The 16,263-nt window shown below is 53.1% G+C and overlaps 1 protein-coding gene across 1 annotated transcript in view; it reads right to left on the bottom strand.

Annotated features, from left to right (window-relative positions):
- Nucleotides 1-13,084, bottom strand: part of GALNT2 (polypeptide N-acetylgalactosaminyltransferase 2) — a 152,346-nt gene extending 139,262 nt beyond the window's left edge. Inside the window, exon 1 of the mRNA XM_037166766.2 lies at nucleotides 12,853-13,084. Within this exon, the coding sequence (XP_037022661.1) occupies nucleotides 12,853-12,978 (126 nt within the window). The 5' untranslated portion in view covers nucleotides 12,979-13,084. The remainder of the gene's footprint in view (nucleotides 1-12,852) is intronic.
- Between the last annotated feature and the right edge of the window lie 3,179 nt (nucleotides 13,085-16,263).

Here is a 16,263-nt window from a genome sequence, read left to right on the forward strand (position 1 = left end):
CCAAATGCCCCAGTGCGGGTCCACTGCGTTGCCCTGGCACCACCACCCAACGGTACCCCCACCCAACGGCAGCACTCAGGTGGCTCCGTGGGCAGAGCAACTGTTGCGTGGCAATCCCTCACAGCACCCATGGGCCTGGGTCGGGGAGACCGGCTCTCCAGGCCGCTTAGACCCTGAGGACAGACCAGCCCCCCACACAAGCTTCTTCCTTCCCTACCCCACCCCCACAAAACCCTGCAGGACTGAGGGGAGCTTCACTTTCAAATAACTGTGGGGCGCTGGCACAGATGCCCGGTGCTCTCGGCTGCTGGAGTGGAACCCCGACTCACTGGAGTCTCAGAAACACCCTCCGGGCCAGTTCAGGCACCGCAGTGCCGTGTGCTTTCCGCTGGGCAGGGAGAAAAACTCTTTGAACTAAAAAACCACGTATTAAGTACAAACACTACTACAGAAGTGACATCTGCCAAGTCAGGTTAATCCCCAGGGATGAGCAAACTTTACCTCCCTTCCTTTTCTTTGGAAAACAAGAGAGGCCCAACTTCCACCTTCCAGGGTACATGTTTGTGACCCACGTTATTTCTCTGCCACCCGGGGTGCGGCCTGTACCCACCCACAGGCAGCCAGAGGACGAGCTCCAGCAGCCTCTGCCCAGGGACCTGCCAGGCGAGGCCCCACTGGTGCCCGCTGATGAGGCCTGAACGGCCACGCTGCACCCATCTGCCGAACCTCGGGCCTGGAGCTCAGACCACCCAGGAGCCCAGGGTAGGCTCCTCTCACTCCCCATCAGCAGTTTGCAGTAATAATGGCCAAGGAGATCACTGGCCCCAGTAATAGGCACCTTCCAGGCCTGACGCCGCCGCCACCACTCAGCATCAACAGCAGAGAAACCTACCATTTGTAACTTGCTGATGACCCGGGGACTGCAGCTCAAAGGCCAGGACCTGCTGCAAAGCCAGGTTTTAGGACGTGAGGAAACGCCACAACTCCAGCCCCAGCTGCGCTCCCGTGTGACCCGTGGGCGTGTGGATGGCGCTGGGGGCCCCGAAAGCCATGGAACTGTGGCTAGTTCCTGCTGATCTCCCAGGGCCGCTGAAATAAAGACCAATTAGCAACAGTTCCACGGGGTTTCCGTCACCCAGGGAGCGACAAGACTGACAGAAGTACCAGGAATTACGTATCTCACAGAAAACATGCAGCACCACCATATATGTGTCAAAGGTCTCCCACTGACGAACACAGTGCAAACTGTGAGGCTTTGGCAGTGACACCCTGTTGGAGAAACAAAAAGAAACAACTGGTATTTGTTAAAGGTCCCCCACCTGGCTTCCCAAGTCGGCCACCGCTCCTAACGGATCGTTTCTGAGAGCGAGCGGCAAGGCCCCGGAGGAGTCGAAGCAAAGCCGGGCCTTCCGCCCTCCGGGTGCCAGGCAAACGAGAACGGGGCACTCCGCATCAAACGTCTACGCCGGCTCTGGTGGGCGGCAGGGTCTCCGGGCCACTGAGCGGTCAGGTGAGCGTCCGCGATCTCACAGACCGCTGACATGGACACTCCACCGGCAAAATGTTCACCGGACTTAGCCGTTTCCAAGGAACTGAAATAACTCTTATGGAAGCAATGGTACCAAATGTGACAATATTTTCCTGGTGACACGGGGGACAACTCAGGACCTTAGGTGACCCTGAAGCGTCCTTGGAAAAGCATCATCGCTGGGTATTCCTGAATGACACATGACGCAGAGGCCAGGGTGCAGATTTACTGATGGCAGCACTGTGATTTGTAAGAATTACATATCGGACATTGTCCATGGCTCCCGGCTCCCAGCTCCCCAACACTTGGAACTTCCTGAGCGGGAAGAGCAATGGGAGCTGCTTCTGTCACATTTGGTCTCTTGTCCTCAGTTCCTGAAACCACCTCAGGTGGAGGAGGTGAAATGGGTGTCTCAGTATTTATAGCCAGCCCCTTTCCAACACAGCTGGGTTTATGCTGATGAAGAGACTTTTCGAAAGCATCTAAGGATGGGGGGTCAGTTGCCAGGGGAAGCACCCAAGAACAGAGAAAACTGGAACTTTCAGTCCCACCCCCTGATCTGGCGGGGGTGGGGTGGGGGGGTGCGTTGGAGGTGGAATCCATAGATGGCCAATGACTTAGTCACCCGTGCCTCTGGAATGAAGCCTCTATAAAAACCCCAAAGGGGAAGGTTCAGAGCGCGTCTACACGCCATCACGCCAGGCTCCATGAGAACAAAAGCTGCTTTACCTGGAACCCTGCCCACTGCGTCTCTTCCTGCATCCGGTGAGCCACTCCAGCAAAGGAATGGAGCCAAAGGAGGTGTCCTGCAAGCCCCTCATTTACAGCCAGAAGGTGAGAGGCACAGGGGACAACCTGGGCTTGCAGTGGGCACCTGAAACAGAGGCAGCCTTGTAAGACTGAGCCCTTCACCTGTGTGTGGGACCTGGTGCCATCTCCGGAGAGACGGTGTCAAGACAGGGTGGAACTGTAGGACACCCTGCTCGGTGGAGCAGGGGGAACCCCCCGTCCACAGTGGAAACTGGCAGCGGGAACTTCTTACTGATCCTATCATAAAGCCGTAGAGTTGCTTTTCAAAAAAAAATACTAGTTTTCGGCTGGTTTGCTAATTTCAGCTGCATAACCTAAAAACTTTTTTAATTCTTTAAATAACTTTTCAAAAGTACACACAAAAATCGTATGATGAACGCCAGGTACCCACTAGTCAACTTCAGTAACACATGTGGCCAATCCTGTTGTGCATGGTTAACCCCAGAGATAGCATCACTGCATCCAAAACTACTTTAGTTTGTATCTACAAAGGATAAGGATTTCCGGGAATCATAACCCTGATGCCATTATTGCCACTAATAAAGTTAATGGTAGTGCCTTAAATTCTATCTACTGTCCAGTTCCTACTCCACTTAATCTTGGTGATTTTTTTAGACTCTCTCTGGCTGGTTTGCTCAGCCACTGTGAGGGTCCCGAGGAGGACGGGGCATCTTGTTCAGCACTGCAGATATCAGCACTCAGCGGCGTAACTTACTGAGAGAAAACGCTCAGATACACTGCTGATGGGTTCGTGGTCCTTGGCTGCTCATCTCTCAAAGATAAAAAGCAGGAAGACGCCTGTTCCTGTGGATGGTGAGGCCCGGGAGTGAGCAGATGCAGACGGGCATGTCTCGGTAAGGGCCACCCTGCTCCTCGTCAGGGACAGGAGGCCTGGGGCTCAGTGCTCAGAACGGGGCCTAATCCGACACAGAGGAAAAGAAACACTGCAACTCAGTTCTGACACGCACTTCCTTCCCAACAGTTTAACATGAAATCGGGCTGCATCCGCGATGGGTGACCTGGCATGACGCTGTGGGCCAGGCACGGGATGCCTGTCAGGGCCTGGAAGAAAACCCCAGAAACAATAAAGTACTTGTAATTCCTACAGACCAAGCTGAGTGCGATGGGAATGGATGGTGAACCAGAGAGTTAGGCAAAATTCCCAGAGAAGTCAAAGTTGGCTAACTCTACAGAATTGCCAAGCTATGTTAAGTGCCAAGAACCAAGCAAGGTCTCTTAGCCCTTTTATGATTTTTTTTTAAGGAAATGCTGCATCACCAAAGATCTTGGTGGCATAGAGGAGAACAGGTGCAAACATCCAAGTCAAAAAGTAGACTCTGGAACAGTTTTAGAAACACCTAACCCTGTGTATTTCAGGTATATTTTCCTTTTTATCTTTGCACAACAGGGATATATTGAAAATCAGCATCTAATTAAGTCTGAAAGAGGTCTTTAATTCGTAGCAAATAAAAACATGAACTGATAAAGAAACCACTGTGACGCATTCAATGAACAGTGCTTCTTCTTTCCAGGTGGTACATGAAATAATGGTTTTAAAAATAATGGCATCTTAGATTTGATGAAAAAGGTCTATGCCAGACTCAGGAAAAATCGGTGATCACCCAGTGAGACAGGAAGTAAAGCCAGTGGGCGAGCCTCCTGGCTCAGGGGGACGGGAAAGGGCGAGAGTGGGAAGTGGAAAGAGGAAACGGAGATTCTGAAGGTCACAGAGCAAAAGCTCGTCATCTGGGTCAAATGGGAAAGCCCTCGAGGCAGGAAGGACCGAGATAACAAGACCAGAAGGCACCCCCCGCCGGGCCAAGCGGCTCATCATCCAGCACAGCCACACAGACCCCCAACGCCAGAGTCACCCCACTCACCAGAACCTGATAACCGAGTGCTTAACGCCCGGGCACCTGCACCACGCAGCCTTTAATCAGCGCCAGCTCCTCGCGCTCCACAGGATGATTTAGCTAAGGCAGACCCTTCATTTAAAGGGTGTCATCCTTCCTGAGCAGCACCCTTCGGGGGTGGGGAGCAGAGGGGGAAGAACTCGACCCCCGGACTGGCCCTCTGAAGCTCAGACAAAAAAAGCCAGCGGCTGCTCTGGAGTCTGACGGTCTTTAAAAATCACCTTTTCTTTGCCTCCATGTAATGTTCCAGCTGTTTGGTCCAGAAGCATGCGGGCGGCACAGCGCATAACCCCATAAAGCTTCTAATGACCCTCATAAACGCCAACAGCTTCTGCTAAAAGCAGCTGGATGCAGTCCCTGAGGACCCGGAGGACCTGCAGTCGCCCGCCACTCCACCTCCCCAAACCGGCTGTGAGCAGTGCAGCCGCATGCCCGTTTTATCTTCCACGGATCGTTTAGATCACAGAACCTCCGCGCTACCCACACTGCCATGAACGCCCTGCCCAGAGCTGAGGCGCCGGGCCGGCATCTGACCTCTGGTTTCCTGCAGAAATCAACGCCCGCACCACCCACAGCAACTCGCAGGGATGACGTCCATCACGGGGGAAGTCCTGTGCCAAGTGGGGACCACTGAGAGTTGTTCTCAATTAGGTGCGGAGAGCCCTGCACACAGGCGATGAGACTGAACAGCCTATCGACAGGCGAGTGTGCTTCCCCAGCCCAACTCGGCCCGGCACAGAGATCAGCTCAGACGGCCCTTAATGAGATTGTTCCGCAAGCACCTAAATCAATGAGCAAATTAACCCGCAGGCACCTAAATCTGCCCTAGGCTGCAGTGGGTGAAGGGGGTTTGGGAGGACAGGTGTGGTGGGGACAAGGAGATAAGACCCAAGATTTCCACATGATGGGGAAGACAAACCAAGGGCAACAACCCTCAGGGGAAAAGACTAGCTCATGTGTTCACAGGAGAACCTGAAGAGGGTAGAGCAGGGCGCCCCCCCCCCCCTTACCAGGGGCTGCGCAGGAGTGAAGCCGGCTCACCTGCTTGGGTCTGGCTGAGACCTGCTCCTAAGTCCCCTCCCCAGGAAGCCTAAAGGACAGGCAGTTTCACCCTGCAACGCGGCCCTCCACCCAGTCCCCAACTTCTTCACTGCTCTATCTTTCTCCATGGCACTTGGCACCGTTTTTCACACTTTATAATTTACTCATCGATCACGTTTTTCGTCTCACTCCCTGCCTCCCGCCCCAGGAGGAAAATTCCACGAATGCAGGCATATTTGTCTACTATTGTCACTGTGGTATCCCACACACTGTCCCCAACAGGGCCTGGCACACAGGAGGGGCTCCAGAAATCCCCCTTGAAAGACGGAGTGCAAGGGACCGGAGCCGGTTCCTTTCTGCTCCTGGCAGGGGGCAGCCAAGGACCCAGGCAGGGAGTGAAGGATGGAAGCACAGCCAACTGTTCACGGAGCAACAGGGAAAACAGCAACATGGGCCGACACCCCATCGGAGCATTGCGGGTGCTGCCTGCTCCCAATGCCTCCCTGGAAGGTGCCCGCATGGCGCACAGGACAGGCGCACTGCTGGGCAGGCCGGGCACTGAGAGCAAGGCGCGCCCACACCACGAGCTGGCAGAAACCCGCAAGCTGCAGGCAAGGCACACTGCTGCCGTGGGCCCCGGGCAGCCTTCCTCTTCCCCGGACCCCAGAGTAGCCGGCCCGCTCCCAAAAGATGCAACCATAAGGGCAGCAGGGAGAAAGAAATAGGAGTTAGCACACTGACCTGCCACACCAGTTCTTACCCAGGGGCGAGTCTGCCTCCCAGGGGACACTCAGCATTGGCATGGACACCGCCGGTTGTCACAGAGGAGGTGGGGTACACCGGCATCCAGCGGGAGAGGCCAGGGGAGCTGCTAACCCCCACAACACATAGTGGGCAGCCCCCCACTATGGTTAGCCAGCTCAAAACGTCACCTGGGTAGGTCTGAGAACCCTGACTAGAGCTGCTACTGCCTCCCAGGAGCTTTGTCCCTGCCAAAATGTGTGCCCTGATTTGGGCTCTGGAAGTTCGGCAACTCTATCTATCTTCAGCCAATCTGGCCTCCACATCCCAAGGGGTTGATCCCCCAGCGATAAGCCACCAGCACCGGCAGGACATGTGTCCGGCAGGAGGGAACTGAGAGAGACCCACAGGAGGGCAGAGGTCAAGGAGCAGCTGCCAGGGCAAATGGCCCGGCAAGGCAGGCTGGCCCATGAGTGACCAGATTGCTTGACATCTGGGCAGCCACCCCTGCAGTGGCCCCATGACATGGGGCCCAGGGCACATGACCCCCAAAGCTAAGGAAAGCGTTCTCAGTGCAGGCCCAGGAGCGCGACTATGTGACCGCTGGGGTTCCTGCCCAACCCAGCCCTCACGAGTCACTGCATCCACCTCCCAGACGCTAAGAAACCTGTTTCAGACGACACACTTCCAGGGCCCACCATGCTGGGGTGACTGAATTCAAAAGTGCCGAGGGGCTCACCTGTCCTGGGGAGGCAGTGTGAGAGCAGGGGCAGAGAGCCACCTGCCTGGGGCAAGGAACCGCAGGACAGGAGGGGACTTGTCAGCACCTGGAGCAGGTTTTCATTCCCCAGAAATGGGCACCTGGTCAGAAAGGAGAAACATGACCTGGCTTCTCTTGACCGGCCAAGTGAACTGGACAGGAATGTTCTGGTACTTCCACCCCTGGGTTAGTTGTTAAGGTCAAATGCATGACCAAATCCTCATACCAGCTAAGAGAGCAAGGTCAAGTTCTACTCTGACAGCATGAGAGTCGGCTGGAGAGCAAGGACCAACGTAGTCAATGTAATTCGTGCTGGAGGGGGGTTCCTCGTGGAAGTGCCCGGAGTTCCTCCCTAAGAACCTGGCCGGTCGGACAGTCTGGAGGCCGGAGGCCGAGACCACAAGAGTGGACCGAGGATTCCCAGGGGCAACCCCGAATCAAAGACGTCCTCAAGGGGAAGGTGACCTTTCAGGTCATGGAAATGAGACCCGGATGACTCCTCCTTCGATCCCCTGGCAGTCACTGGACTGATGCTACTCAGTGGGTGTGGGTACAAGGCAGGGTCTGAGAGGCCTGGGCAGTGACGGTTTTCACGGAGAAGGAGCCCCGAGGGAGGACCAGGGCGGCTGGGGGAGCAGGGCCCCAGGGTGTGTGGCGGGAGTGGCATTTACTGAACAGCAAGCTCCTCCCTGCTCTAAGCTGGGTGGCTGTATGAATGTGTCTCCACTGGACATCCACCAGTGTGTATGTCCCGACACCGGCCCTGCAAACACACCTGCCAGCGTGGGGTTCACAGGAGAAACCTGGGGGGCGCGCTCGGCCAGGTTCCGCTGGTTCCTCATCCCATGAGTTCCACTGGGCCAGTGGGGAGACGTCACAGATTTCCCACGGGAACACCTTGCCTTCTTCCCAGGACCTCAGGGCCGGCTCCTGCGTGTCTCTGCGCCAGCAGCCCCCCAGCTGCCCTGTACCTGCCTCAAGTTAGGCAGTGCAGCCTGCTTGGAAATCGATGTCTCCTCAGACTGACTTCCTTCTCTCAAAAGATCTCAGAAACACAAATGGCAGCAATGAGAAATTACATATATATAACCTCCCCAGCCTCAATCATTTTTCTGATCACTTCACCACCCACAAATCCAAACAGGACACCCACCCCTCTCCAGGAGCAGAGAGGTGTACAGGTGGCCCGAAGCCGCCACACACCCTTAACTTCCTGGGCCTCTCCCACCCACCCCAAGATCTGCCAAGGGCCGAGCAAGCCGCTCCGTGCTGCTTACAGCTGCTTTTCTCATTTCTGCTAGAGGGTTAAGAGGAGAACTCATTATTTTTACACCGTTTATCAGTCACAATCTGTTTCCATTATGTTTGAGCACCCGGAGGAAGCCACAGTGTAACTCCAGAATGCAGAAACTTTGTTTCCTTTAGAGAAAAGTTTATGTTACAAATGCCAATTTGTCAGAGTCTCTGGCTACCCAACGGGTCTTCCCCTGCTACTGCCCTCCTCACCTCAACATCCAACTCGCATCTATCTCAAATGGAATTTCTTTAAACTCCAAACTGATTACTGGTGGTGTGTGGTTGGGGTCACCCCCTTCGCAACCACCCACGGGCATGATCCCAGATCTGCTGACGCCCATCACAGCACACGGCAGCCTCGTGTTCAACCTCAAACCATGCATACTTGAGTGATGATAGCCATCTCCTCTGCTGCCAGGAGAAGCAAGGCTGTAGGGGCAGAAGAGCCCAGTGCCTGAGTGGGGAGTGGGCGGAGCCTCATCACCTTGGGAGAACTCCACTTAGGGACACCTCCACAGTGACACCCGGAGGGCCCACACCCCCACAGAAAAGTGGGTCCTCAGCCCACTGACGGGAACCCCACTCTGACGCCACAGAGGGCATAAGACCTGGCCTAGTGTCTGGACCCCTTTCCAAAAAGGCAATCCTAGTATCATTCAAGGTTGGCAGGACAAGCCCAAAGGAACCAAGCAAATCTTGGAGGAATGGATGAGGGACTGAAAAAAAGAAACAGCAACAATTTTCCAGAAATCAGGGACACGATTCCTGGTTCACTGTATTTCCAAGGGAATAGTTAGGCTTCTCCTTTTTCTTCTCCCCCCACCCCCACACCATTTATTCAGCATCTATTATTTGCCAGGATCTGCTAATGGCATTTAGTTCTCTGCGACAAAGTAAAAATAATTATCTCCACTGTAAAGCAGAGGAAACTGAGGACCAGAGGGGATCGGCAAATCAGTAAAGGGCGCCGAGCAGAAAGGAGTAGAAAACTGCTCTCACTCAACGCCAATAAATAGATCTGTGCCATTCCCCTCCATCTGACCGTCCACTGGTTCCAAAAACATCACTCGTTCCCTGTGATCAACTCAATTAAACGCCAAAAAGTCAGCCGGGCGTTTGAAGCGCCCTACAATTTAGTCCCGAACTCCTTCCCCAGCTTCACACCCTAAAGTTCCCCTACATGTCCAGGTACCATGCGCCAACCAAGGGAGGCCCCTCATCAGTCCAAGAAGAGGCCCCCAATCCTCAACGCCTCTGGCAAGTTCACGCCCTAAGTGCTCTACCTGGGCCCCCAGAGGGAAGGGCTGCAGCAGCTTGTGCCCACGAAGTAAGACGGCCGCAAAGGGAGCAGGCTGCCTGGATCCTCGGTGTGCGGTCTGTTGTCACTGTCCCTCACCTCCCAGAGAGCTGGGGGCACGGAGGGGGGGTCTGGGGCCTGGCACACTCTCTCTCAGGAGAGGACATTCTTCACAGGCTGGGGAACCCTCCCCTCGCCACGCTGAACAGCCACGCTTTACCCAGAGGCAGGTTCATTTCACTGGAAATCTCTCTCTTCCGAGGCTCCATCCACTGCCAGCAACCCAGGGCCCAGGGGAGGAGACTTAACATGATTAAAATTTTAAGGCATTCAGATGCTCAAAGCAAAGGCACCCTTGAAGTGCAAATCATCAATTTATAGGAAAAAGCAAAATCTGGGGAGTGGAGGGATCCACGCGTGTGTGGACGCAGTGGAATTTTAAACAGCGTGCCGCGGACACCAGCATGGCACCTGCCCGGAAGCTCGGCCTTGAGCCCCAGGTGGGGCAGCAAATCCCGGGGTGGTTGTCGGCACCAGCTCCTGTTTGGTGTATTGAACTGGCAGTCCGAGGTGAGTTGGCTTTCCGGTTTTTGCCACACGGAGGTGAGTTATTTAGCCTGCAGGATACAGTGATAAGCCCGGACTAGGGGGCTGAAGTGGCAGAAATACTAGACAGACAACCCCCCAAAGCCTAGTACTAAAGCCTGGTGCCCTGTAAAAAATGCCAGGGTGCAGAAAAACCAGCTAAATGGGGAATTAGAGCCTCGCCTCAAATAGTAGGAAACAAGAGAAGAAATGCAAGTCCGCTTACACCTAAAACACTGTAGCTAGTATTTAAATTCTGCCTGCACTTGCATACCACATTATCTTTTTATGCCCATACTTTACAAGCTAAAAATACTACATATTTCCTTTCATCGTGAGGATGAACGAAATTTGAAGAGACTTTCTAGTCTCAAAATCCGTGGAAACAACTCAGGAGGAAGGAAGGCTGCACAGTTTTATACACTAGATTATTAAACTCAGGACGTCCGGGTGCTATTCCAGACTCCCCTCCAGAGAGTCTTGGGACTTCTGCCTTCATTGCAGAGCCCCCCACACTAAGTTCATGGGTCTTCTTCCTGCAGTTTCAAAAGCTACTGCATTCATACGCCTCTTCCTCAACCCACAAATCACTAAGTCATTCTAGGGCCTGAATTAAATTTTATGGTTGGTTGACATAAAGAATAGAATCCCAAATCACCAATGCATGTGTAATCGTTCATTTCCCACACTTTTTCCCTGCATGGTCTCTGTACCTTCCTACTGCCAGTGCACAAAGAGTTCCTGGGTTTTTCCTTTTCTTTTTTTTTAAACTAAGGATGACATTTCAGAGGCCAACAGGGGAGAGCCCCTCCAACAATGAGCATGAGCTGAAGGCCGCCCCCCAGGCCAATCCAGCCTCTGCGGACGCTAAGGCCACACTGGCTGCACTGTTGCTGCTTCTCATCACATGTGCTAACGGAAGGGGCAAAACGAGGGGAGAGAGGTACCAAGACTGGCTCATTTGTCTGGCTGGCTTTCGCAGGAAAGGCAGAAAGCTTTGCCAGGGCTCACCAGCAAACCAGGCCGTGTGGCCCTGCCAAGGCACAGTTTACAGGGAAGCAGTTCTGAAATAATTCCAGTCTAACATGACCGTAGTTTTCACTATGGCAGCAGCCGCACTGCTTCTATGGGGTGCACCAGCTGTTTAAGAATAAAGGGAGACTTCATGTACGAATACAGCAGTTTTCTGCATTAAAAAAGAGGGGGAGAGAGAGCCCTGAGCAGCGTGATCAGTTGATTGGGTAAAAAGGTCGCCAGTTTGATTCCCAGTCGGCACATGCCTCCGTTGTGGGCCTGGTCCAGGTCTGGCAAGGTTTCTCTCTCACACTGATGTTTCTCTCCCTCTCTTTCTCCCTGCCTTCCCTTCCCTATAAAAGAGAGGGAATGGAGAAAAATAGGGCTAAGGCTATACTGTCAGCTCAGAACCAACCCAGGCCAATTCAGCACATGGAAAAACTATTTTCATTTCTGCCTCGCTAGATAAAGCAAACCCGTGAAATTTACCAAGAATCAAATAGAGCACCTACGTCCACCTTCAGCTAAGAATCAGTGAACGAACGAACGAACGAAGGAATGAATGAAGGGAGGGAGGAAGAAAACCTCCGAAGCAGCCAAACTCAACGCTGACATTTGCGGGTTGGACGTGAAGGCTATTCATTCCCGCAGTTCGTCTTGTTTCAGGATACCATTCCCTGGTTCCAGCCCAACCCAGGGTCCACCTCCATTAACTCAGAATTTCCTGGCTTGGCAAAGGCACTAAACGTCACAGTAATGGGGATTACAGGACTCTGGAAAAGATAACGCTGCTTCCAAAACCTGTTAACTACCCAACACCACAAACACCGCGGGGCAGCAGGCGCACAGCCCGGAGCCCTCCCGGCCCCAGCGGGCGCACAGCCACAGAACCGCGCCGCCGTCCCGGCATCTCTGGGCGCTCAGTCCCCCCCCCCCCCAAGAAACGCTGGGCCACCCCGACGGCCCCTACAGGGTCCCCGTGGCCTAACCACTCAGCTCTCGGGGCCTGTCGAAAACACACTCGTAGAAGAGGGACTATCCCCGCGCAAAGGGAAAGTGGGGCTGGTACACGCGGCGCGGGAGAGCCGGGGCCGAGCGGGGCAGAGTGTAACGCGGGGGCCCAGGAGAGGACGGTCGGGACATGGCGGTGGCTGGCCTCACTCGGGGCCCAGAGGCAAGGTGGCCTCCGCTTACTCCCGCCCAGAGGAGTCCGTTTTATCCGACACCGGGCTGGCTGCGTCCCCCGCCCCCAGAGGAATGAGCAGAGAAAGGGACAGAGTCCAGAACTGCGCCCCCTCCTCACGCGGGTGACACGGGGGAAGGGAGGGAGGATTTGCAGCGGCTTGCATCAAAGGGCTGAAAAGAAACTTGGACTGCTCTCTCCTGCTGTACGCGACACGCTGGAAAGGCAGCCGCCTCTCCCTCCCTTCCTCCCCACCCCCTTTTGTGTTTCCTAACACCCGCGCAACACTCGCACCCCTAAACTTCCCACCGCCGGGGATGGGGCTCCGGCGGCCGGACAAGACTCAGCTCATTACGTGAAGCAGAGGGGACGTCTACGGAGCGGGAAGGGGGCGACAAGAAAGGCACCCGCGGTTTCCAGCCCAGCGGGGCTGAGCCGGGTGGCCCTCTTCCGAGCCCGGCGAGCGCGGAGGAACCGGTGCGCCCGCCGCCCCGGGAACTCCGAGGGAGGCCCGGGGAGGGGGCCCGAGCGGAGGTCCGAACGGAGGAGAGCAGGAGGGGCGGGGAGCTCCCCTGGACGCCCGGCGGCCACGTCCGAGCAGGGGCGTCGGGAGGGCCGGGCGCGGGGGTGGCAGGGGGTCCGGGTTCGAGGGGCCGGGCCGCGGGCGGGCGCCCACTCACTCACCTTCCTGCCCGCACCGCCGCTCGCGCCCGCGGCCAGCGCGGAGCCGCCCCCGGAGTACATGTAGTAGGCGATGCCCAGCACCCACAGGAAGGCGAAGCACAGCAGCATCCGCGAGCGCCGCCGCATTCTCCCCACTCGGCCGCCGGCCGCGGCGCCGCTGCCTGCGAGTGCTGCCTGGGGCCGGCGGGCAGGCGGGCGGGCCGGCGGGGCGCGCCGGGGCGGAGCGGAGGAAGGGGAAGGGCGCGGCGCGGCTCCTCCTCCGGCGCGCGCTCCCCGCTCGGCGGGGCAGCGGGGGCGGGCGCGCCGGGCGCGGAGCTCCGCCCCGGGCCGGGACCGCCGCGCAGTCCCCGAGCAGGAAGCCGCGGCTCCGGAGGCGGCCGGGGGGTCAGGGAGCAAAGGGCGACCAATCAGCGGGCGGCGGGGCGCGGGCGGAGGAGAGGGGATTAGCGCGTCCCCGGCGCCGCAGCGCGCCAGCCGCCCCGCCCCCTCTGCGTCCGCCCGCGCTCCCCTCCGCCCCCCGTGAGTGACAGGTGGCTGCCCGGACCCGGAGGAGCGCGCGCACCCGAGCTCGTACGCACGTGCACACGCACGGGGGACGCTGGGTCACTGCCGCTTCGTGCTTGCTACCCTGGGGAGACTACCGACTGGTTCTTCCGAACCACGTCAGACCCCTAAAAGGGTCTCTTTTATTGGCTCACCTACCTGAGTCTTTTGCTGCAACCCCCTTCTGGACCTGACCTCGCGGCTGCTCGCTGCAGTTTTCTTACTAATCTTGCTTCTAAACGTCCCTGATCCCCAGGTGTCGGTTTTATTTATTCATTTGCAGAGGTGGGGGCCTAGAGGTAGAAGCTGAGAGAGGTCGTCTTCAAGGGAACATTTTTCTGGGAATAAACGCAGCGCTTAATAGCAGGGGTGTTTTTTTTTTTTAAGTAAACATGAAATGAGGAAAAGGGAAACTATATATTTTAAAAGCTTTTTAATTGCTTTCTTAAAAGAAGAGTTAGCACACTCAACATCTTTAAAGATGCACGAAGGCAGATCTGTCTTGTAACAGAATCTACGTAACCCTGATGGTGCCCTTCTGACTGCAAAGTTTCCAGTGTTCCTAGAAACGAAAAACAAAAATGTTACTTGGCACTCGATATTTTAAAAGTTATGTCAGGAGCTCCCGGGTCTAGAGGATAATGACAGCTGCCTGAATCGGAATCTCCTCATATGCTCAGCAAAACACGCGGGAGCAAATGAGCCTCCAGTGCTCCTGGCAGAGGAAGCGCCATAAACTGAACTTCAAACTACTTCTCAAGTAGAAGAACGGACATCAACTTTCAACAGAGCTCCCTCCCACTGTGGCGAAGGACTTAAGTGAACCTAGGCTTAAATCCCTCCATGAAGAGAAAGTCCAAGGCCAAGAACTAAAACCTGAACACAGGTCTGGTATTTGATTCAGAAGAGGTTTGAAAGAGAACAGGACAGGAGGTGGCAGCCTTGAAGAAGCCTTGCTTCTGGGAAAAGTCAGAGAGATAGAGAAAGGGTACTGCCCTTTGGAAGCCTGGCAGAGAAAGGAAAGAAGAAGAAGGGAAAATTAAAGATACTGTCAAAATAGAAGACAGTGACTTCCCCGCCTAGCCACTGGTATCTATGAAAAACTGCACGTGAGCGTACAGACAGAACATCCTTGAACCAGGAACACTGTGTCAAAATGCTTGGTAACAAAAACAGTGCATTAGCTGCACACAAAGCTATTGTAAAAAAAAAAACCCAGAAAATTAACCGTGTTTATTATGATGAGAAAAGTGAATCGTAACATTTTAGCTGATAACCCACCCCCAATAAAACAAGGAAGCAGGAGAAAACTGTTAACACCGCATATCCAACTATCAAACTAGACAAAGTATCGGGTATTTGGACACACAAACACATACATACACATACATCTATTCAACTATAATCAAAAATTCAAATACTAAGAATAGACAAAAACTCAGAAGAAATGCAAAAAGAGTTGGTCGAATCAGGAAAGAAATGAAAAAATAAAGATAAAACTATCCCAGGAACAAAAAATAATTACAAGGTGCCCAAGGGAGAGCATATTCAAATAAAAATATATAAAAGGACTCTAAAGAACCACAATAAGTTAAGAAATTGCAAATCAGATAAATAAAGAAGGAAAAAGTAGATGAAGTGAAAGAAAAGAAGAACCAAAATACATATAACCGGAGTTCTCAAAGTAGAAACATCAAACAATGAATTATAGTCCCAGACATAAGGTACAACATGGTAATATAGCTAACACTGCTCTACGTAACACTATTTGAAAGTTAAGAGAGTTGATCTTGAGTTGTTATCACACGGGAAAAAGACATTTCTACAAATATATCTGTACAAGATAAAGGATATTATGGTAACTTTTTCACAATATATGTTAGTCAAGTCATTATGCTGTACACCTTAAACTTACACAGTGCTCATGATAATTACATCTTAATAAAACTGAAAAAAATCTATAACCACATAAAGTAATCCAGAAATAAGAGAACATTTAAATTACCTATCTAAAGCAACTTCCACATACCTTGGGAAGTTGCCTGGGATAATCAATTCAAGACAAAAAGATTGAATGGCTTCCAGAGGTAACTTAGGCTGGCATCAGATTTCTTCACCACATACCAAGCAAGGCAACAGTGGAACAGCATTTCCAAGAAACTCAAAGAAAGAAAATACTAGCCAAGGATTTTTGTGTCCATACGTCAAGGATCAAAGTTATAGGCAGATGTGAACCGAGGGCAAAAATTCAGAGCAAGTCACATTTCTTTTCTGGAAGAATGAGCTTCTCCAACCAAGAGGTAAGGGAAGAAGCCAGCAAAACGACTGAGAACACTCATACATTTAATTGGTGGGAGAACAGTTAGTATATGTTATACTTCCTGAGAATTTAGAACAGGTACAACTACAAACAATTGGAGGAGAGGGGAGAGGAAAAGGAAACCAGAATTGTTAAATAGGTCATATGTGGGAGCAAAAGGAAAGTATAGAAAATGGACAGATGAGAAATTAAAAGGTTAAGGAACAAAGAAGGGATTAAAGATAATATAAAAATATATAACCTACACCAAAGCAAAATAAAAAATTTTAAAGTTGGGAAACCCTATTATTCTAAACCCCTTATAAATCTATCTTAAATGGTAAAGAAGAGTGATAAAAACTCAAGTAGAGCATTATACATGCATTAGTTATAACAAAATAATATGACAGAGTTGAAACCAAACTGATCAGTATATGAATTTATAAACAGGCTTAATTTGCTTATTAAGAGATTTTCAAATACCGTCAGAAAACTGAGAACCATGATATCCTGGTATTGATGAACACATCTTACTACCAGGTCTTGGGTTCTAAATACATTCTCCACCA

The sequence above is a fragment of the Artibeus jamaicensis genome, unplaced genomic scaffold (genome assembly GCF_021234435.1).
Source record: "Artibeus jamaicensis isolate MK-2021 breed Jamaican fruit bat unplaced genomic scaffold, CSHL_Jam_final contig_467, whole genome shotgun sequence".
Classification (NCBI taxonomy): Eukaryota; Metazoa; Chordata; class Mammalia; order Chiroptera; family Phyllostomidae; genus Artibeus; species Artibeus jamaicensis.